Source organism: Gadus macrocephalus, chromosome 1 (genome assembly GCF_031168955.1).
Source record: "Gadus macrocephalus chromosome 1, ASM3116895v1".
NCBI lineage: Eukaryota > Metazoa > Chordata > Actinopteri > Gadiformes > Gadidae > Gadus > Gadus macrocephalus.
Window position 1 is genome coordinate 9,290,898 of NC_082382.1, and position 21,982 is coordinate 9,312,879.

The 21,982-nt window shown below is 45.1% G+C and overlaps 1 protein-coding gene across 7 annotated transcripts in view; it reads left to right on the forward strand.

The window, feature by feature from the left end:
- Nucleotides 1–971: 971 nt before the first annotated feature.
- rapgef3 (Rap guanine nucleotide exchange factor (GEF) 3) overlaps nt 972–21,982 on the forward strand; it is a 28,267-nt gene continuing 7,256 nt past the window's right edge. The window contains exons 1-18 of one of the 7 annotated variants that reach the window (XM_060043048.1): nt 972–1,066; nt 3,723–3,805; nt 8,563–8,607; nt 13,620–13,726; nt 13,835–13,956; nt 15,197–15,437; nt 15,988–16,072; nt 16,498–16,558; nt 17,190–17,266; nt 17,369–17,515; nt 17,886–17,995; nt 18,727–18,815; nt 18,968–19,053; nt 19,716–19,859; nt 20,057–20,139; nt 20,247–20,277; nt 20,480–20,561; nt 20,830–20,967. In XM_060043048.1, coding sequence (XP_059899031.1) covers nt 1,027–1,066; nt 3,723–3,805; nt 8,563–8,607; nt 13,620–13,726; nt 13,835–13,956; nt 15,197–15,437; nt 15,988–16,072; nt 16,498–16,558; nt 17,190–17,266; nt 17,369–17,515; nt 17,886–17,995; nt 18,727–18,815; nt 18,968–19,053; nt 19,716–19,859; nt 20,057–20,139; nt 20,247–20,277; nt 20,480–20,561; nt 20,830–20,967 — 1,771 coding nt within the window. In that variant the 5' untranslated portion in view covers nt 972–1,026. Of the gene's footprint in view, nt 1,067–1,724; nt 2,774–3,722; nt 3,806–4,224; nt 5,670–8,562; nt 8,608–13,619; nt 13,727–13,834; nt 13,957–15,196; nt 15,438–15,987; nt 16,073–16,497; nt 16,559–17,189; nt 17,267–17,368; nt 17,516–17,885; nt 17,996–18,726; nt 18,816–18,967; nt 19,054–19,715; nt 19,860–20,056; nt 20,140–20,246; nt 20,278–20,479; nt 20,562–20,829; nt 20,968–21,982 lie in introns of those variants that run through there. The other 6 variants (XM_060043820.1, XM_060046036.1, XM_060045116.1 and 3 more) reach the window with 6 other exon arrangements.

Below are 21,982 nucleotides of genomic sequence, written 5' to 3' on the forward strand. Positions count from 1 at the left end.
TGGATAATTCAATTTTTTTTTTTTTTTTTATTGCCATGGGCCCCCCCTCTGCCTTGCCCCCCCCCCACAACTGTCTCACTTTAAATTAAATAGTTATCCATAAATACAAACTTAAAACCAGAAGTATACAAGTATTTTTTTTTGGGGGGCCCCTCAGGACTTGAGGCCCTACGCGCAGCGCGTAGTGCGCGTTATGGGAGCGGCGGCACTGAGTGTGTGTATACACACACGCATGCACACACACGCACGTGGCGCTTGCACGGTCGTAGCTCATTGGTGGACCAAATTCTCTGGGGGTGCAAGGCAGAGAAAGGGGAGGTAACTTGGCCCCTTATGACGACATATGGGGTCAAATTCGAAATCGGAGTGTCTGAGCTTTCATCTTTCAAAGGCGGAGCAGGTTACCTAGTGCTCGTCTTACACCTAACTTAATTTGTAGCCACTGAGGGACCATAGGCAGGCTAGGGGAACTCGTATTAATGTTAGAAAACCTCATAAAGTGAAATTTTCATGCCATGGGACCTTTTTAAACTCATAAACCAAACACAAAACTTCTAATACAGTATTCAGTGTTATCGTAGGGGGAAAAGCTATAGCTAAAGGTATTTTTTTCATCAGTTGCTTTCATCTTTCAACATTATTTTACCAAGCAATGAAAAATTATTGTATCAGGTGACTTATCTCCAGGACACAACATTCACTATTTGTGTGAGCCTGAGTTTGTGTGAGACTGCATCCCAACCCCAAATACACACACACACACACACACACACACACACACACACACACACACACACACACACACACACACACACACACACACACTGGCTCACTTGCTCACAGTCCTATTCACACGATCACCAAAGACAGTGTCTTTGCTATCCTCCCCCTGATGCCCCAAGCCTGAGGTTCATGACCAATCAGAGAGACACAGGAAGTTGCCTGAGTCAAACCCTCCCTAGAACTAGACTAAACTCTCAAAGTTTCCGAGCCGATGAGAAATGACAAGAGTAGCAGGCAAGCAGGATGTTACGAAAACCTCTCAAGCCTGAAGAAAAGACCTCAGGTAAAATGTATAAAATAAAAATATCAGATATCTTTGCTGAATAAAAACAACACATTTTGGGTTCATTATGTAATGGCATATAACGCTCAGTTTTCAGTGTTGTGAGATCCTTTTAATTTTGCTTCTCATTTATGGAATAGAGAAATAAAAATACATATACAAACATAAAAATACAGATACAATCTTAGCAGTATTGACTTTATTAACACCATTGTCAACCTTAAAATTAAGTAATGTCCAGTGTAATAGTACAATTGCCACCACAGAGTGGTCACTTCAACCCTTATTTGCTCTTAAATTGTTCCTAAATTACTATGGGACACTGCAGAATACTAAGATTACCGTTATAACAAGTACATTTGTGCAGAGACTCAGTAGCACACAGCACTGCATGCTTTTTGCCTTCATCCATAATGACCTTTTAACCTTTCAACGTCTGCCATCATCAGCTTCATTGTCCGTCATCATGGGGTCTGGCTGTGAACTAGCCATTGGAGTCTTGTGGAAGGAAAAGGGTGTTCACGTGCTTGTGTTTGTTTATATATGGGTGTGGCTGTGTGTGTAGATGTGTGTGTGTGCAGGCGAGGGGAGGTTTGGGGCATTTTATGTGTGTGTGTGTGTGTGTGGGGGGGGGGGGGGGGGTCTTATCGGTGTGTGTAAAGGGGATTGGGCAGAAGACAACAACCCCAGTTGTCTAAGGAGACATTCCATGGGCGTAGAAGCGTTGCAGGAAATCCTTCTCCCTTTCCCAGAAGAACAGTCAAAATAAATACACACACCGAACTACACCCACACTCACACACACTCATCACATTGGACATACATTTTACGTTAAACCTTTTGTTAATGCCTCACACAAGATGGCAGGAAGATGAGAAAACGGGGAAGCATTATTTCATATCACACTTTTGATATCATATGAACACATCTGAACACATTTTCCAACATTGGTCCGTGCACTGAATGGCTGTTGTATCACCACTAGAGGGCAGCATTACTTCGAAATGTTGTACAGCCGAAATTGCCTTCTCTTATTGAGTCAGGAATTAAGAGTTTTGACATTGAGGAAAGAGTGAAACTTAATCTAGAATTTGTGATGATAATGATAAGAGGAAGAATAATAATATAATCAAAATTGTAAGAATAACAACACAGCTGTTCACAGGTTCTCTGACCATCAGCTAGATAAAGTCGTGGCCGGTCGGACTTCCACACAGCCTTTTTAAAAAACCACTTGCTCCACATGTCCCTCACAAGGACAATTATCATCATTTCGATTGCACATTTACTTCTCGCTTGAGATTGGATCACATCTGGTAATGATAGTCAAGTATCACTCGAGGCTCTCCAGCAGCATCTCTTCCAGTCATTAGCATAAAACCTGCAAGACATTGACCTTCCCCTGCGTGTCTCTCACCGCAGATAGGCCTCAGCTATGTTCTTTCTTAGCCACGTGAGCCTGTTTACATTCCCTTTCGTTCAAAAGAAAGACAACCAAAGCTTCCTCACTCCTCGAGAAGTGTGCATCACCGAAGCCACTGAGCAGGGAGGCAGAGTTATACCCAACCCTAGACGTCAACACTCGTTTGGCAAGGTGCGTTCTTCCTTTGGACTGTTTGTTTCCTTATTTGTATGGATCTGGGAAATCTAAGCTTTTATGAAGGAAACGGAAATATACAAAAACCCACTGAAAATATAACCAGACTGGTGAGTAGTTTGATGTCATGCTGGTGGTGAGGAGAACAAGGCTCTGCAGTTACAGCACAGGAAGATAAAGATTCAAGTTGATCTTGTTTGTTATAACTCGGCAAAGCAACTTCGCACTCTATCCTCATACTATGCATTCTTTTGTTCAGGTTAGTTAGAATGGAATTATTGAAGGATACAGGTCCTATACAAGTGGGCTATGGATTGCTAAAAAAAAAAAAAAGGCTTTAGGACACACACACACACACACACACACACACACACACACACACACACACACACACACACACACACAGAGAAGCAGTGGTCAGGGTACTTCAGGGGGCAGGGCAGCTCAACTGAACTCTGGGTTGTTGCAGGAAGGGCAGTGCTGGGCTGGAACAATAGCTGGGCTTTAAACAACTCTGTCTCTTATGTAACATGTCCAGCCTGCTGTAGCCATACCACACAGTAGGCCACGGGAGACATTAGTGGAATACACAGGAGTACTACTTACTGTTTAGTATTATACACATTTAATAGAATTTAGTTTGTCTGGTGGCAGACGATTATGAAAATCATTGCATTTTTAAATATCATTTCTCGAGGCACTCAAAGTGCTTCAGATGGCGTGTTTGTGTGTGTGTGTGTGTGTGTGTGTGTGTGTGTGTGTGTGTGTGTGTGTGTGTGTGTGTGTGTGTGTGTGTGTGTGTGTGTGTGTGTGTGTGTGTGTGTGTGTGTGTGTGTGTGTGTGTGTGTGTGTGTGTGTGTGTGCTTGTCAAACACACCCAAAAATAAATCAATGAAAAATCAATGGGTTGTAACCTGTTAGTCGACAATGTCGACCAAGTTACACACTATTGATTTTTTCCTCAATCATGACATAGTTTCAAGGCTTATATAACAAGTAAAAGTGATGTGTATTACAGCATAATAGATACTTAGTGATTATTGATCTTATTTCATTCAGATACTGCGGCGGCCATGTTCTCCATGGAGGCAATAATCACAACGTTATTCCCATCCAGACAAGGGACGTCGGTGCTGGTAGAAGTAAGTTATTTGTTCACAATCAACAATGAACACAGTATTTTATGCACATTAACATCTGTATTCTAGGGCCTAAAAAATGTTTTTGTTTGGTTCCGGTTTCCGACCGACCCTGTCAATTTATGTGCGACCTAAATTATTTTATGAGCTTTATAAAAAAAAAAAAAGTTTTTTTTTTTTTTTTTTTGATGCAAACTATAATTACGTTTTGGTACAGCACCTCTTCATTCTGTACAAGGATGAGCGAATTTTCTCGTTTTTAAATGAAAACAACCTACCTATCATTCGCTGCCGCTGGAAAAAATAAAATAAAAAAATAAAATAAATTCCCTACTTACCCATGACCTCAACTGACAACCAACAGGAACCAAACTTTTTTTTTTTTTAGGCCTTGCCTTATCTTCATCATTTTTGGGAAACTTACAATGTAATCACTGAACAGTCACATTTGATCAGTAGTTTGATTCAGTTATTTCCCCTAACAATATTGATATTACAGAGAGCAGGATTTAAAAGTGTTTGTGAGCACTGGGACTTTCAAACCCGGGGAGACACAATCCCCCTTCATAAAAAAATAGATTTATCACGATAAAGAGTAGCCAAGGGTATATTTTCATTGACTAGGGCCTCCTGTACATTGGCAGCCCTCCAATCACACCAATATCCTCAACCCATCGTCAACGCCATGAGTAAACAGCCATGCACTCGAAGAGTGGTCGTGTGTTAACTAGTCTCGGCCCATGCACAGTGCAAGCTCAGCGTCGCCCCAGCCATCGCGAGCCCAACGGTCTGCCCTTGAAACTCTTTATCTCAAGCCCACATACAGCAGTGGGCCATAAATCTAGCCCATCTGATAAGTAGTCCTACTGGCATGTTGTGTGGCGTGCATGGCCCACAGCGCAAACAGCAGCAGCAGCAGCCTGAAATGCTGTTGCAAACCACCTGTACAGCACTCTAGGCAGTGCATGTGAAGAAGTAGGCCTATAGTCTCTTACTGTACAAGGACATTTCAAAGGAAACAAGCACAAAGCCTAGCATATATAATATACTTACTGGCTATATTGTTATTTATTTTTAAATTAAATTAAGCTACTTAAATATCTCCTCTGCTTATATAGACTATACTTATAGTCTAGATATAAGCTTCTTAGATATCCTCCATGCAACGACGATTCCTAAATTCAAAGTAATGTTTAGCCTACACAAAATACGACCACAGACGATCGCAGACGGTTTGATTAAACGAAATGAATGAACAACAGACTGGACAGGCTAAACTGAACGGAGCGCTTTAATCTCTGATGAGGCGCTGTGAAGCGCACTGAGCCCGCAGCCCGCGGGCAGCAAAGTGCGCCTGTGCTGCAGGCGGAGGGGCGGCTGTGCTGCGGGCGCTGGGGGCGGCTGAAGACACAACTTGCGCGTTTCCTACAAAAACGTGTCGTCATGCTTGTTTGGATACAGACGAAGAAGCAGCAGACTTCTCCAGTGCCTGGAATTTTTGTGAACATAATTTCTTGGCAGATGACGTCTATAGCTTTTAGAATCCTGTTGCTGTTCTTTGCTTTATAAGTCGAATTAAAAAAACATATATGGACTCCTGAATGGATCTGACAACTAACTGTTGCGCCTACTACTGCTACTACTGCTACTACCACCACTTGTACGCCGTTAATGCACCGGTGTGATATCTAGCATACCTCAAAGTATGTCTCGAGTGGATCGACCGTTCTGCGGAGTCGCTGTCTGTCGCTGTGGTTGGTTTTCTTATTAAGAGAAGACCATGCATCTCTTCCGGAGTTACAACTATCAAGTGTTCCCGGACCGAGGCGCCCTGAAGCAGCGGGCGACCATACGAGGCATCAGCTGGGTAGGCTATTCCAGACAACGATCTAATAGGACAATGACCTCTTTAGTGCCATTAGGAGGTAGTTGCTTTTAGTGGACGATTAGTTGTTGACATAATGCAGATGCGAAGAGCAGATTGTTACCCGTGATGTGCTTTGAAGTAGCAATCTTATTAGGCTACTGTTAGAATAAGAAGTATAGAAGGCTGGTATTGCTGTCATGTTATTGTCGTTAGAAGGTTGTTATTGTTATTATGGGGGAATTATGAAATCAGACTCACCGTGAGTACAATAGTTCAATTATACCTAATTAAAGTTTCATCAACCCAATAGCAAGAATTCTTCGTTGGTAGTATGATGCTGGTTTTGATTTATGGCATAATCCTATAGTGCCTCTAGGGCTATGCTATCTTAGACGGTAGTGGTTGGCAGTGATGGCAGAGTCTCTTTGCTGGCGTTGTGTCTCCTACTGGTGTTAGCTGCTGGTGTACATACTGGTGTACATACTGGTGTGCATACTGGTGTACATACTGGCCGAGTGTCTGCTACGCTGAGGACTACAGGTTTGTCAAATTAAGATCAGTAAGTAACATGTTAAATAACATCCTATTCTTTACCTACATCAAGCAACATCTTAAGGATTATTAGAAGTATTAGTAAGTTATAAGTATTGACAGTATTTTTTTTGATACAGAAGTGGAAAGGAGAGGAAGAAATGGGACAAAGACATCATTTTTTATTCCTTATTAAAAATGCGGTTATTAATAGTGCATTGTTTATTGTTCACCTCCATCCACCCCTTTTTACACTCCTTCACGGTCGTCGTTGAGGAGCGCCAGTGTGTGCTGAAGAATGCACAAGAGGAAGTTCATGTAGCTGGAGCCATCAGGTCACAGGAAGGGCCAGAATAGGGCTCTAAATTTACTGGACTTTGACTATTATGAGACATTACTTCAAAGGTCAATTTTCTCACCAAACATCTCCGCTGTGACTACATTTTGCAAAAGGTTAAACATGTTGTTTTTGGGAAATCTAGAATCTCTATTAGAATGACATTAGGTTTAATAATGGCACACGTCAATCAGTTTTCACATTAAATGTTGCATATATGCCCCAACAGATGCATTGTTTGGTACATGTCACCAAGATGCTCCAGCTTCTTGGCTGCAGTCTATTTATTTGAAGAGAAGAGGATATCAAAACTCACATTTCCCTTTTTCAGGGTTCTCCTCTCTGTGTGACTCGTGACTCATTTTGTCACGTCAGATAGGATCTAATAATTATATACAAAGCTAGAAACAACTTGAGGTGGACGGCAATGTAAGCAATACACACACAGTGCCATACTACTGACCTCTGGGACATTTCTCCATTAACATTCTGGCACAATACCACAGGCAGCGGCATTCGCAACATTGTTTGAGAAATTATGTTCAGACGGTATGCGCAAAATGCTAGACTCTCTGTTGAAGCATTTCTTGCACTCCACCATCTATGTTTCGTCATTTTGTCATTCATCGGCGTGCGCAACGCACCCTGAGAGAGAGTCCATTAGCAGGAACTCCTCACTGCTAAACACCAAGCCGCCCAGCGCCTCCCAGGAAGCAGGGAGAGCCATTAAGGGATGCTGGCTGCTGCTGTGGTTGCGGTTGCATACCGGCGCAGAGGTGCTAAGGACCAAGAGCAGTGTGCAGAGCAGCATGCCTCGCATCCGAAATGCTCCTCTGTCGACCCACATTGCTGTTTTACGTTTTGTTTGAGTTTTTCCTCTCGCGTTCCCGGGCGCGTGTATTTAATAGAAATGTGTTGTATTCTCTCAGACTCCAGAGCCCTTTCAGGTAAAAGCTGTATGCATTATGTGGTGACCCTTTGAGGTTCAAGCCATTCTCCTCTCAACGTTTTTAAAGAAGCTGTTTCGAACCAAAAGGCAGTGCACCACTCTCTCACCGTGTGACGAGGCTGGCTGGCCACCAGGCTGACTCACTGCCATTATGAAAGTGGATTTACAGCTTGGGGGAACAATTTGAATGAACTGGACAGTGAAATGGTGAGGAATAGCAGCAGATCAGCAGATCTCGCACGGTGTGTAAACAGGTAGACGGGCTGTCATAAACCGCTCCTCTAACAAGTCACATGTGCAGTCTCACACAGTGTCAAAGTGAAACGATGTTGTCTAAAGCTCACAATAATTGCTTTGATCCTAAAATGTACCCCTGAACCGAAACTTGGGAGCAACAGGCTAAAGCACAGGTCTCCCCCATAGCCCTGTATAATAAACATCATCATATTAAGCATATTTCTAAGTGAACTCAGCTGGAATGGTTCCCAAATTTCGATAGGCAGCACAGTAGCTGCCAGGGGTCATAAACATGGACATAATAAAATTTGAGGCAGGGAATCACTTCATAAAGAGGAAGTTCAGCTTAGACCAAAGTGCATGCATGACAGATAGTAGGTTAAATTATATATATTTTTTGTTTAGTTTTATTAATTCTGTGATCTGATCTGGTCCAAGCTGTTCTTTTAAGACGAAGTGACACTCGGAGGTCTGACAACGTTGTTAATCCTTGGAAGTTAACGCTCACTTTGCGTTTCTCCCTTCAGCAAGATGAGAAGGAAATTGTCAAATGAAAGCAATTCCTTTCATCAAGAAAATGTGTGGCGTGGGTGCGGTGTATATGTGTTTGCTGATGTTCATGACCCATCCAAAATTCTCTTTGTTGTCTTTAAATACACGGAATCATCAAGCATATTTTATTCGTTTGTATTTTGTTTTGAATAACACACATAAGCCATTGCAACCCAACATACTTGAAGTACCTTGCATTTCATGGGCAGCATCAAAACTGGAAGCAGTGCAAAATGTATGAGAATTTTATGATTCTAATTACCCCTCTCTCTCCCTCTTTTTCTCAGACCCCACTACCAGAAAGTCTGGATTCCAAGGACCCAATGAAACAGGTGTGTTTGGCAGAAGCAACAACAATTAACAGATTGATCTCCTTCCCATCGCTCACCACTTAGCCAATGTTCTGTTAAGTCTGCATCTGCTTCTGCTGAACACAGTGTCAGCCATTGTTGGATCGAACGGGATTCATCAACATATACTAATTCAAACTGTATACAGCTTATCGAGACGTACAGAAGGAAAAATGTTGAAATCTTAGACCACATGGTCACTTACTTCTTCTTAACTGTCTCATTATTGTCTATTTTACAGTCCACACAACCTTTAACATTATTGGCCTTATTGAGACTTAAACCCCTGACCCTGGTATTATTAAAATCATGCTTGTTAATATCGAAATCACATCTCATCTATATTTCACTGCTTATTAACTCTTTGTTGCCACAGTGTCCTGCATGTTAGCTCATCAGCAATCTGGCTATTGGCTGATCATTGACGACAGTTGTAAACCCCGTTCTGCACGGACTCTGTGGTCATGTCCAGGTTCCTCAGTGCCCGCTGCTCAGAGTTGCTGTGCTTGCATCCTCCCAAATTGCTGAACTTGTTCTTTTTGTTGTTGCTCCGCTCCTATCTTCCATTACCGCCCATGCGAGTGCTAACTACTAACCATGCACTCCGAGCGTGGCAGTGAGGAACAAGGACTCAGAAGAGCATGCCAGGGTACATATCCCTCATTTACCCTCAGTCAATCTGCCCAGGCCCTCAACTAGACAGCTTTCAGTCTATCAAAGGATCGTCCACCAGCTCAGATAAAAGGGGAAAAATTAACCCCCTTTCTAAGGACAGACGCTGTGTATTTCTATGCATCAGGCCTCCTGGTAGTTCACCCTGAAATAAGTTCTTCATTATTCCCTTCAAACAAACAACCAAAGCTGCATTAGCCCCAAAGCCATGTGTGTTTTTCCAGGACTTGTAAACATCAAGCCGGGGACTATCTTAGAGGAATCTCCGGTCACGGAGTTAGTGATTTCCTCTCAGAAGAGGTTGTCTGAATGCTGGCTATGGTCCTACCAGGGGAAACACGACCGCAGGACAGAGAGTAGAGCTCTGTTGGACGCTCTGCCTTATAACATGCATTCTTATGAAATGGTCTACAATTAGATTGATGGACTGGATTACATTGTATACAAGAGATTTTCACTTTCCGTCCATCAAGTTAACATTGCACATGAAAGGGCACCACTGACGTAGTGTTGCTAGTTTAGCCACGGTAAATGAGTGGGGTTGGACCTCTATTGCGAATGGAAAGGGTGTTATATTTCATTGTCAAGACAATGAAACACAGTTTCCAAATACAGTTCCCAGCTAGTGTTTGTCGACCTTTAACGTATTTACTCTATGCTCTCCTCTCGGCCGGCCCCTCCTCGTGGTTACCCCTATAGGATGACCTTCTGAGAAGCCCACCCTAGATGGCTTTGAGGGAATGCTGTAGTGCTGTGGTGACTGTAGTAATGAAGAACGTGCAAAAACCCAGCCAGCTTGTAGTACGTGGCTTAGTGGCAGACAGACGCTCACTGAAGGGGATATGACAGGTAGGCAGAGGGGGGGGGGGGGTTTTCCACCCGGCGTGTCGCTTGTAGAGGAGGAAGCGACGGGGGTTAGAGAAAGTTTCGGCCACAGCGGAAACATGCGTCTCGTTGGAACTCTCAGCCCACCTTGTACGACGTCGACACATCGTTCAGTCACAGCGACCCCGCGCCGCCCCACGCCGCCCTCACTTCAAATCAGGTCAAACACAGACTGCACCTGGAAGTCCCTGTTCCACTCAATGACTGCTCGGTACTGCATCCAGTGCAGTAATACAGGGGTCACCACAGGTATGGGTTTCGCATTGGCATGGTGGTACCGCTTGTTAGACACACAGTACACAGTTTAAGGTAAGGCCTGGCTTAGTCCAGGCTTAACACTTGAGGTGAGTGAATGGATCACGAGTTTGAGCATAACGGATATCCACAAGACACACACCTTTGGTGAAGGTCTTTGAGGCTGAGTGGGGACAAGTTGGACCCGTGGTTCATTTATGCAACATAAGGCTGTGACCTGCATGCGATGCAGCCTCTTAAAGGGCCGGAACCAGGCAGGTGTAGATAATTCAAGGCCAATGTACTCCAGGGAACCGCTTACGTAATTCTAGTGTCGTGTTGTGGACGTTTTTATTGGTGTGATTGCCTCCAGGTCTGTGAGGTTAACCGCTGCTTGCGCAAGCTAGAGACGCTGTCACTGTGATGAAGGGAACGGCCTCCTAGAATCCATTCCTCTGGATCTTGAAGTTGACGAGCATGAGAACGTGACTAGGGGTCTCCTAAGGGTGGAGGCAGGGGCCGCCGCTGGTGACCTGCTGTCTGCTCCGTCTCCTGGGAAAGGGATATGTGGGGGTGAAGGGGGGGCGGGGTAGACTCTAGGGAGCCCGTTAGGGCGGCACAATGTCAGCTCTGGGAATTGGCCAGTCCAATATATGTGGCAATGTTTCTGTTGGTGTGTGTGTGTGTATGTTTGTCACATTGTGTGTGTCGCATTGTGTGTGTCGTATTGTGTGTGTGTGTCGCATTGTGTGTGTCGCATTGTGTGTCGCAGCGTGTGTGTCGCAGTGTGTGTGTGTTTGTGTGAATGTATGTGTGTTACATTGGGCATTTTGTTGTGTGCGTGTGTAGGTATCGCTGAGTGTGTGTGTGATAATGTAGTGTGTGTATATGTGCCTGTGTGTGTTGGTGTGTGTGACAATGTGCATATGGGTGTGTGCGTTTGCATGTGTGTGTGTGTGTGTGTGGGTATGCGTGTGTGTGTGTGTGCGTGTATATGTCTCGTGTGTGTGCATGTATGTGAGACGATATGGGTGTGCGTGTGTGTGTGTGTGTGTGTGTGTGTGTGTGTGTGTGTGTGTGTGTGTTGGTGCCATTGCCTGGTTTCATTGTGTAGGTATTTGGTTTCGGTGGATTCCGACTCTGAGTTCTTGTGGGTATCCCCTGTGGATGCCAGCCTTTGTGTATTCCAGTCCCCTGTTCCAGGTGCATTCAGAGGGCGCTAATGCAGTGTACGATGACTCTTACAGTACATGAGAGGCTCTGTGAGAACAAGCTTTATCCGGCAGACAGGGGGTCAGAGGCCTACGGTCATTTCTCCACGGTACACATTGGTTAACGGGGGCCAGAGAGGCGGGCGGGGGGGGGGGGTTAGGAAACATGACAGCAGAGAGAGGCAGACTGATGTGCCGGCTGCGGTCGGTCCCAGCCGTTGGCGGGAACACTGGAAGTGGTCAGCTGTCCGGGGCTCTCTACGCAGGCTCCGCCCATAGCCCCACCTTGGACAAACAGCGGAGCCTCTGGGAGAACAAACAGACGGCCGTCTGAGTCACTCGTGGAGTCACAAGACCACGAGGACAGAGGAAGGAGAACAGGGGCAGAGGAGGAGGAGAGAAATGTTGGGGTTTTCTCTTGAGCCGCAGGGTGCTGTCACTGAGACGTACACGTCTCTGTTGTGGCACACATTATTCATTCAGTTTTACAACCTACACTGGATGGTACAATCTAGATGCAGCAGTAATATTTTGGCATGTTGTTCAGCATTATCCGAGAACTTGGGGATCTTCCACACTATTTTCGATCATTTTAGGTCTAGAGGACGGGCCTGCCATGTAATCCTTTTGGGGCAATAGCGTACGGTTGTTTTTGTCACCGTTCGGCTCAGATTATATTCTATCATTATGAAATGGATCCATACAGAGAAATGCAACTTTTTTGTTTACCTTTCACTTGATGTGGTCAGTTTGATTTTGTGTCTTATCAAGTTTTGCTGGAGGAGAAGTCTCACGAGAGTTGGGTTCTGCAGGAAGAGAGCGTTGGAAACGGGAGTGAGAGCTGAAGAAAGTGCTTGTTTTGTTAGGCTGTTATCTAAGAGATTGGTCAAGGAGAATTGAGATGTTAACGACCAAGGGAAATTTCCGGCAACAGCGAGATTTCGGAGCAAGATTTCCGATTGACAGGCGTTCGTGGAGGATTACATTGCAGTTTTCTCGGATAATGCAATAATCATAAACGTCCAATTTCATAAATAAAAATATCCATTAGACGCTTAGAACTAAATGGATCAGAACATATGTTTAAAGTCCCTTCATGGCCACTGTAATGACATTGACGGAGAACGGTGCCTTCTGTGTCGGCCAGTGGATGGACTGTGGAGTCCCTGAGCTCAGGTGTGGGAGAGTATAAACAGCCATTACTTTTCTGGCTTTTGTTTGATTAATTCTCACCATTCTGCCTCCTACACTCCTACACAAATTACAGTCGGGCACCCACACAGTTCTCGGCTCACAACCGTGGACATGTTTCACATCACCAGCTTCCCACGAGCACGCTTGCTCTCTCTGTTTCTCTCTCCCTCTGTCTCTCCCCCTCTCTCTCCCTCTCTCTCTCTCATTCTCCCCCTCTCCCCCTCTCTTTCCCCCTCTCTTGAATTTCAATCACTCCGATGCGGAAGCACTGATGAACACTTTGCTCTCTAATTTACTTTCCTAGCCTCTGTTTTCCACCGACAAACTGTAGAAGCGGGTTGTTTGTGTGAAGCTTACCATCTGCATATATTCTCATTATAGCTCTTGTTGCCAGCTCTCGCTGTTGTCTATATGAATCTCCTTGTTTTTCATCTCACCTTATCTCACTATCTCTCCCTCTCTCCCCTTCCTCTCCCTCTCTCCCCCCTCTTTTGCTCTCTCTCTCTCTCTCTCTCTCTCTCTCTCTCTCTCTCTCTCTCTCTCTCTCTCTCTCTCTCTCTCTCTCCCTCTCTCTCTCTCTCTCTCTCTCTCTCTCTGTCTCTCTGTCTCTCTGTCTCTATCTCTCTCTCTCTCTTTCTCTCTCTCTCTCTCTCTCTCTCTCTCTCTCTCTCTCTCTCTCTCTCTCTCTCCCTCTCTCTCTCTCTCTCTCTCTCTCTCTCTCTGTCAAACTCATACATAATGTTAAGCTCCTGATGATCTTCATGGATGGGCTTCTATTTCCTCCTCCTCCTGATGTAGTTTGTATCAGATCGCATCCTGAAGGCGGCGAGGGTGGTGTACAACAGCTTGATAGAACGCAACCCCGCCCTGATCCGCGACAGAAAGCACCACCTAAAGACGTACAGGTATTTTCCTACTGGTGTCCTCTTCCTCTTGAAAATGTAATGGTATCTCTCGCTACGATACTAGCTTCATAATAAAACTCTACCTGTTTCCTCATCTCACGTCTGTAGACAGTGCTGCTCAGGTAAGGAGCTCGTCGATTGGCTGTTGAAGCTCAACGAGGGCGGCCAATCCAGGAGCCAGGCGGTCGGCATGTGGCAGGTGTTGGTGGACGAAGGCATTCTTGTTCATGGTGAGGGAAAACGGAAGGGAAGTGCTTTGTGATTAACAATGGTTACAAACCCGCTCAGTCAAAACAGGTGCATCGAAATCAACCACTACCATTTTTTTTATTATTTTAAATCCATTGCCTGTATTTGGACAGTCTGTGAAGTTGTCCGGTTTATGTCAGTTGTGTATAATCTAACTCAGACCTCAGTAAACACAGGGGTTTTCAGGATTGGAAAAACCTTCATAGCACAACAGAACAGCTATGATGACAGCAGTCTGTTGGATAAAATTCGGTCTTGATTGCTTAGGGCTGTCCGTGTGATGCACTGGTACTTCAGTTTGAATTTCTATGGCTTGAATTATCTTGTCCGTATGTTGACCACTTGAATATGAGTATTTCAAAAATCTGCAACTTGATTTTTTGCATCTGAATTAGTGCACGTTGAATTATTTTTTCTAAATCAGGTTGTTGAAATGGTTCAGGTTGAAATGCCATATTTGAGTTTCAAAGAGGTGAATTCAAAATGAATAAATTCAGATTACTTTAACATTGCAATGTTATGAATTCAATAGTATTAACATATTGATATACAAAATGAAATAGCTTTTAAAATTCAGAACATTATGGTGATTTTTTTCAATAGGAGCCAGAAAAATTCCTACTTGTGAAGGCTTACACAATATATATTTTATTTTATTACTTTTGATGTTGTGCTTGTTTGTATGGATTTTGAGAATAGGGAATGTCTCAACCCCCCCCCCCCCCTTCCCCCACCAGTATTTTACATGAATGTGCAATTAGCCTGAATAGCGATGATCTGAGTGCCATGACATGTTTGACAATGTTTCCTCACTCACCACAGTATTCAGACTCCACTCGTGGTTTTGTGATGAGGCCGTTTTCATCCAGCATCAATTTGAGAGTAAAATACACCACTGCAAACCCCACTGCAATCAGGACAGAAATACTTCACCAGAGGACGAAATGACTGTGCTCTGGTGAAGCACGAAAATGACCCAGAATGGTGGCACATTTATCATAGATTTGAATTATGATAATTTAGTTTGCGATCAAGCTAGGGGCTATGTGGTCGGCCCGATTTGGACACTTAAAAATAGCCACTTGACTTTTGGGATCCTCTCTCAGTATCTTAGTTTTAGTATTTATATTTGAGTTTCGACGGTTCTCAGTACATTTTCCACCCTCAACGGTCCTAGATGCCTCTTTCAGAATATCTTCTGCCATTTGTGCCAATGTCTAGTGAAACAAGAGCTGAACTACCACGACAAGGACACCCAGTTCTACCGCTTCCTGGAGTCAGAGTTCAGCCAGGACCCCTTGAGGTCCACGGAGAAGGACCTGGAGAAAGACTCGGAGGGGGACTTGGAGAGGGACTCCGAGAGGGACTCTGGGAGGGACTCAGAGGACGAGCTCCAGGAGGGCCTCTCGCTGCTGTCCCAGATGGGCCCTGATGCTCTTCTCACCATGATCTTACGCAAACAGTCAGTATTCTCTCCAGTGTCATCACTACACGATAGCTGGTGTGAAACTATGTCCTGGATGTTATGTGAGAGATTAAAAAACAGTAGGCCTACTAACAAATCGTATGAATAAAATGCATGTGTGTTGGTGTACACTTTATGGGATTGCGCTAATTACATTACCGGGAATATCAAGTTGCCGATTATGAAGGTTCACTGAGCATGTCATCGATTATTTTAGAATTTGAAACAACGCAAGCCTTAGAAGCGATCTCTGGCTCATTTCACGTCTCAACACAGGATATCCTATATGTTTCTTTAGCATCTGTATCTGTCGATCTGTCCCATGCGGACTGATAACGTGTGTGTGTGTGTGTGTGTGTGTGTGTGTGTGTGTGTGTGTGTGTGTGTGTGTGTGTGTGTGTGTGTGTGTGTGTGTGTGTGTGTGTGTGTGTCTGTCTGTCTCTGTCTCTGTCTCTGTCTCTGTCTCTGGCTCTGTGTCTGTGTGTGTGTGTGTGTGTGTGTGTGTGTGTGTGTGTGTGTGTGTGTGTGTATTTGTGTGTGTCTCCAGCCCCAGCCAGAGGAGTGCGGAGGACCTTGAGGTTATCTATGAGGAGCTGCTGCACGTCAAGGCTGTAGCCCACCTCTCCACCTCAGTCAGTACACACACACACACACACACGATTTATGCTTACACACGCAGTTTGAATAACCCTGGTCCACATATCTGTCCCATTTATATGTGTTGTTGAATAATTGTTTTAATATACTGTATACTACACGTGAACACTCCGAAAATAAACAAAATAACCCTTTTTCCCGGGATTCATTTGTTTTTATTAGCGGTTTATTTGCTATTATTAGTGTGACGAGACGATCGTCACGCGATATCCCGAGTTTGAGATCTCAATCATGGGATATTGCCATAGCGAATCAATCTAATCGCGCCATCTTAGGAGGTTCACGTGTAGCATGTACTAATGATCAATAGTAACGATTGAAGTCATGGCCTGGTGGTTGCCTGTCTAGTGTGCTGCAGGACCTTCTTCAGTGTGGTCACCTCGCGACGTTGTGCTTGTAGGTGCGCAAGGAGCTAGCGGCCGTGTTGGTGTTCGAGACGCACGGCAAGGCTGGAACAGTGTGTGAGTGGGACAGCCTCGCCGACACCGGAATGCACTGGGAGACAACCTTCATTTGAGCACACACACACACACACACACACACACACACACACACACACATACACCTTTACACACATGCACAAACACACACAATGTTGTCTCTCATTCTCACATAATGAATACATGAATGCACAGGCACAAACACATACACACACACACACACATACATGCACACACCCACACACACACACACACACACATATATTCACTTTACTCATAAACAAACATACACACACACACACAAATCCCATGCATGAACACATGGTCTACAGTTAAACACACAGTACCAACACCAACATGTTTAGTTTGTCTTTTAACCTTGTCCTGAACGCCACTCGTCGTACCATGAGAACTCTGTCAACCAATGTCATTGGTTAAACATGCTGCTCTCATCACTGTATCACTAATATTTACCCAAGGTCCATCCAGAATCTTTGTCGTCCCCTCCATTTCCTCCATCACAATGAAAGTGGAGAATCCTATGATTTATGTTCAGTTTATTTATTTTAGTTTTTAATGAAGAGGTAGAGGTGGACGTAGGTGTAAATGACCAGCATGACGGCGCCAATTCAAAGCTTTATTTGTGTTGCAGTGTTTAGCCAGGGGGACAAAGGCACATCCTGGTACATCATCTGGAAGGGCTCCGTGAACGTGATCACACACGGGAAGGTAAGCTGCTCGTGCGTCTTCGCCCCTTCGACCTCTGAAGGGCTGCGTGAGTGCACGTGTCTATTCCCGACCCGCTGACCGACGCCACCGAGCCGTCCGTAGGGTCTGGTGGCGAAGCTGCGCGAGGGGGAGGACTTCGGCCAGCTGGCGCTGCTGAACGACGCGCCGCGGGCCGCCACCATCATCCTGAGGGAGGACAACTGCCACTTCCTGAGGGTCGACAAGCAGGACTACATCAGGATCCTCAAGGTAGCCCAGCGCCTCATCCAAGCTCATCCCCAGGGCTCAACACGCACTCGCACCTGTGTGCAAAGAGCACATCCAGAAGTAGCATGGCTCTAATAAGTGTATGCATGCTTTCAAGTCACACATGTACAAGTTAGCATGTGTAAAAGCATCACATGTATGTATCATATCATCACATGTGTGTGTTTGATGATGTGTGGTAGCCTATGAGCAAGAAGCGCTTGTGTTCCCCTGTCTGTCAGACAGCAGGTGTGCAACGATTGTCCGTGTGCATTCGCATTTCCGAGCTGCCACATGTGGGTGGCTGGACAGATCCCCTGGTCGTGGTCGCGGCGGGGCTGCTCACCCGGGCTGTGTGTTTATTGGGTCTCAGGACGTGGAGGCGAACACGGTGCGCTTGGAGGAGCACGGCCACACCGTGCTGGTCCTGGAGAAGAGCACCACGGACTCCACTGAACAGGGCGGGGCAGGAAGCAGCAGCAAGTAGGCATAGAGGCGGGGTCCACCGGGTAGAGCCCGCCCGTAGACCCCTCTATCTCCCATATCTTCCTGTCCTACTCACTCTACATGAATAGGATAAAAGGGTTAAAAGTAAATCTTTGAATCAGTAAAGCAGTGAGCAGAAAGGCCTCCCAGCCCGGCACACCCATCCAGCTGTGGATCCAAGCACGGTCCACAACTGTGGCAACACCCTTTACTTACGGGCTGTCCAACCAAAACACTTTTCACAGTCGCTCACAGACACACTAAAAGGAGCTACTTCACTTTGCTGAGGCTGTTGGTGATTTTAATAACGCAGTGTTCTTATGTTAATATTTGTCTGTCGTCATGTGGCCGGCAACGGACTTCAAACCCTCTGTTTGCAGAGAGTTTTCATCACACCCTCGAGTGTGTTTTTCCTTTTATCCCCCCCCCCCCCCCCCCCCCCCCCCTCAGTGAGATTTAATAATGCAGTGTTGACTCCTCTTTGGTGATGTGCTGGCATTGTTTGGTCCCCTGACACACTCCTCCATGAGACCTCCATGATACTCCACCCACACTCTCTCTCTCAGTTCTCTCTTCTTGCACACTTCTCCATGATACCACTCACACTCTCTCTCGGTTCTCCCTCCTGATTTCTCTCTTGTTCTCTGCCCTCATTTTTATCTACTCTAGTTCAGCGATCAAATCCACTTTTTCTAATTCCGTTTTTTTCCCGTCCCCTGAATCCAAAGGTACACCGTTATGTCGGGAACGCCAGAGAAGATTCTGGAACACCTGCTGGAGAAGGTGAAGCTGGACACTAACGGAAATGACACCATAGGTGGGGGTCCCGGTTCATCTCCTAGTCTAGGGCGCTCTCTGCATTATGCAGACCAAAGTCCCTATACCTAGAATGCTGCTGCACAGCAGTTTGTCAAACTGCATTGTCATGTACAATCAAATATGTGCTGAGCTTTGTGTGTTCCTCCACAGATTCCTGCGTGGGGGACTTCTTACTCACCCACAAAATCTTCATGGCCTCCAGCCAGCTGTGTCCAGCTCTGCAGCACCAATATCCCCTGATGTTTACTGTGAGGTGGCGGGCGGGACTGTAACAACAGCGGCGCTGGCGTCTGCACATGCCATCGACATGACAATGTCAACAGCTTGCATTCAACACATTCTGTGTGGCGCAAACCTCGTTGGCACGCGAACCTGCGTTGGTTGATTTAGATTGCGGAGTTGATTATCACAGAAGAGTCGTTGCAGGAACAGGTTCCGCTCATATCACTAATTATACGTTTGCTCCCTTTATGTACCAGGGCACTGGAAGAAGAATAAACTAGTAAAAATAAGTCTACTACCCGTGCCCTGGTATATAAAACAAACAAACCTGTAATTTTGTGTTTTTCCTGCTATGGCGCCTCTGTGAAAAGGACCTATTTAATGACATCACCAACAAGGTTGTGTGATTGCAGACCAATTAACATGGTCCCCAATCAAGTGATTGTGGACCAATTAGCGTGCACCAGACGAAATGGCTAGGACAATTAGCTGGCGGGAGATTGGTCAAGTATGCAACAAAACAAACAAAATCCATAAAAAAGTAATTGCACATGTTTTTACTCAAAACACTCCTACACAAACACAGCCTCGGCGGGTTTATGTAGAGGACAGCCCAGAGTATTGTATGTGAACCAACGCTCGCTGCCGGGACCTTAACCCATGGCGCACCTACCACGCCCAACCGCCCAAGGGCTCGGAGCTGGAGAAGGCAGACTACTCGCTCGCCGCCAGGCAGAAGGTGGTGAAGCTGCTGGGCCAGTGGGTGCTGCTCTACGGCCCGCTGCTCAAGGAGGACCCCGTCGCCCTGGACTTCCTGGAGGTAAGGCCCCCCCCACCTGCGCTAGGATAGAAACACACACCGGCTTCACGGAGCGGGTCAGACGCACCCGATGGGTCGGTGGCCTGAGCAGGACCAAGAGAGGGTGATGGGGGAGAGGGGGGGGGGGGGGGGGGGGGGGCGGACGCTGTGGGCTGCTGACGTTGTGTTACTCATGGGGTTCTGTTGGACCCGAACAGAGGCTGAAGAAGGAGGTGGCAGCGGATAGCCGGCTGTCCACCATGCCGAAGGATCAGCTAAGAGAAAGGAGGAGGACTCGACTGTAGGTTGATATGATCTATTATTTATCGATTATATAGGATCTATTTCATTCTTCTTCTAATTACCTGATGATTACCAGATTTTTTTACTGGGTTGGTATCTCCACAGATCCGAGAATGGAAATCATTCCCTTAGCAGGGTAAGTTGGCTGACTCTTTCATTGAACTCTATTTCTAAGAATGCGATCATGACTAACGGGTAGACTCACAACTAGTACGACCAGAAGAACAGCTTCGGCACACACCTTTCAGTTGTTGTCGTTGGTGATTAATCTTAATGTCATGTTATTGGCACCTGTCATTTGAATGTCACCCACGTGCTCCATTGTTTCCTCCCTGCAGCAGCACAGCCAGCAATTTGATTGGTTCTGCAACTGCGAGGAACCAGTGGGGAGGTTACAGCCAATCAGAGGCCAGGATAAAGGTCAGTTACGTTGGAGCGTAAATATGGGCATCTCAAACCAAATGTGTGTGATTATAATCAGAGGGAAGCAAAACAGTAAGATGATGTAATTCCATTTTGCAAATGTCATATTTCTATACCATCCTCATATTTCACCTAACATAACTACCTTTCGATCACAGTTCACATCATTTAAAATGGAACTGTTTAAAAGGAGCCATTTACGGCAAATGATCATGCCTTCCTCTATTGATTATGTCACGTGTTTCTGTTGTCTTTTTTACTCTAGTGTTGTATGAGATTTCTAGGCCAGACAACATCCCCATCACTCTGATGCTCCCAGTGAACACATCCGTACAGGAGGTGCTGTCGGCAGTGGTGAAGCCCGGGGCGGACTACGTCCTGGTCAAAATGAACTCCATGGGAGGTGGGGTCCACGACGCAGCATAGAAACACCTAGCACAGCATGGCACAGCATGGAACACTTACGTATTCAGATTCTGCTCATATCATAACCTAGCAATACATTGCTTTGCATAGCATAGCACAAAGCAACATGATATAACATTACTAACATATCATAAAATAACAGCACAACAAAATAGAACAGTGTGACATAATCAAGCCTTAACATAACCTAGCTATTACTGCTTCAGTAAGACACAGAGGAACCCCAACATACATGCTATGTTACTGACATTAGGTAGGATTTAGTTTGTCGATTAGTAATACTTACACACTCATTTTCATAAGTAACATACATGTACAAACAAAGGCCTTTACAATAAAGTATAAGAACCTCAACCAAATGTGTGTATCCAATCCAGAAATAATATGCTATAAACCTCTATGATACCAACATTTGGTTGAATTACTGGCACCTGCCAGTAATGTAATAATGTTGACCCGATACCCTTTGGCATTTCCTGCAAACTACTAGGGTGCAGTATTTTCAACTATTCACACTATGTTTTCTTGATAAGCAAAAATGTCTCTTAAAGGCACCCAGTGCAACTTTATGTAAACATTCAATGAAAAATAAACATTCAATTTCTAGTATTTTTTACACGTAGTAAGTTTCAATAACTCCATACCATTACATATCGACATTCAAGGAGCAAAGATGAGACGTCGTTGTGTGGTGAGAACTGATAGAAAATCGTAAACAACAACAATCGCCGGTGGGGAGAAGCCATTTTTCCATTGACTGGAAGCCTGCTTTATTTATTGTAGGTTACAAAAAATAAAGAAAATGGCGGCATTGTTGTTGTTATCGATTTTGTATCAGTTCTCACCACACAACGACATCTCATCTTTGCTGCTTAAATGTCGGTATGTAATGGTATGGAGTTATTGAAACTTACTACGTGTAAAAAAGACTAGAAATTGAATGTTTATTTTTAAGCCTCGAAAGTTGCACTGGGTGCCTTTAAACCAACCTA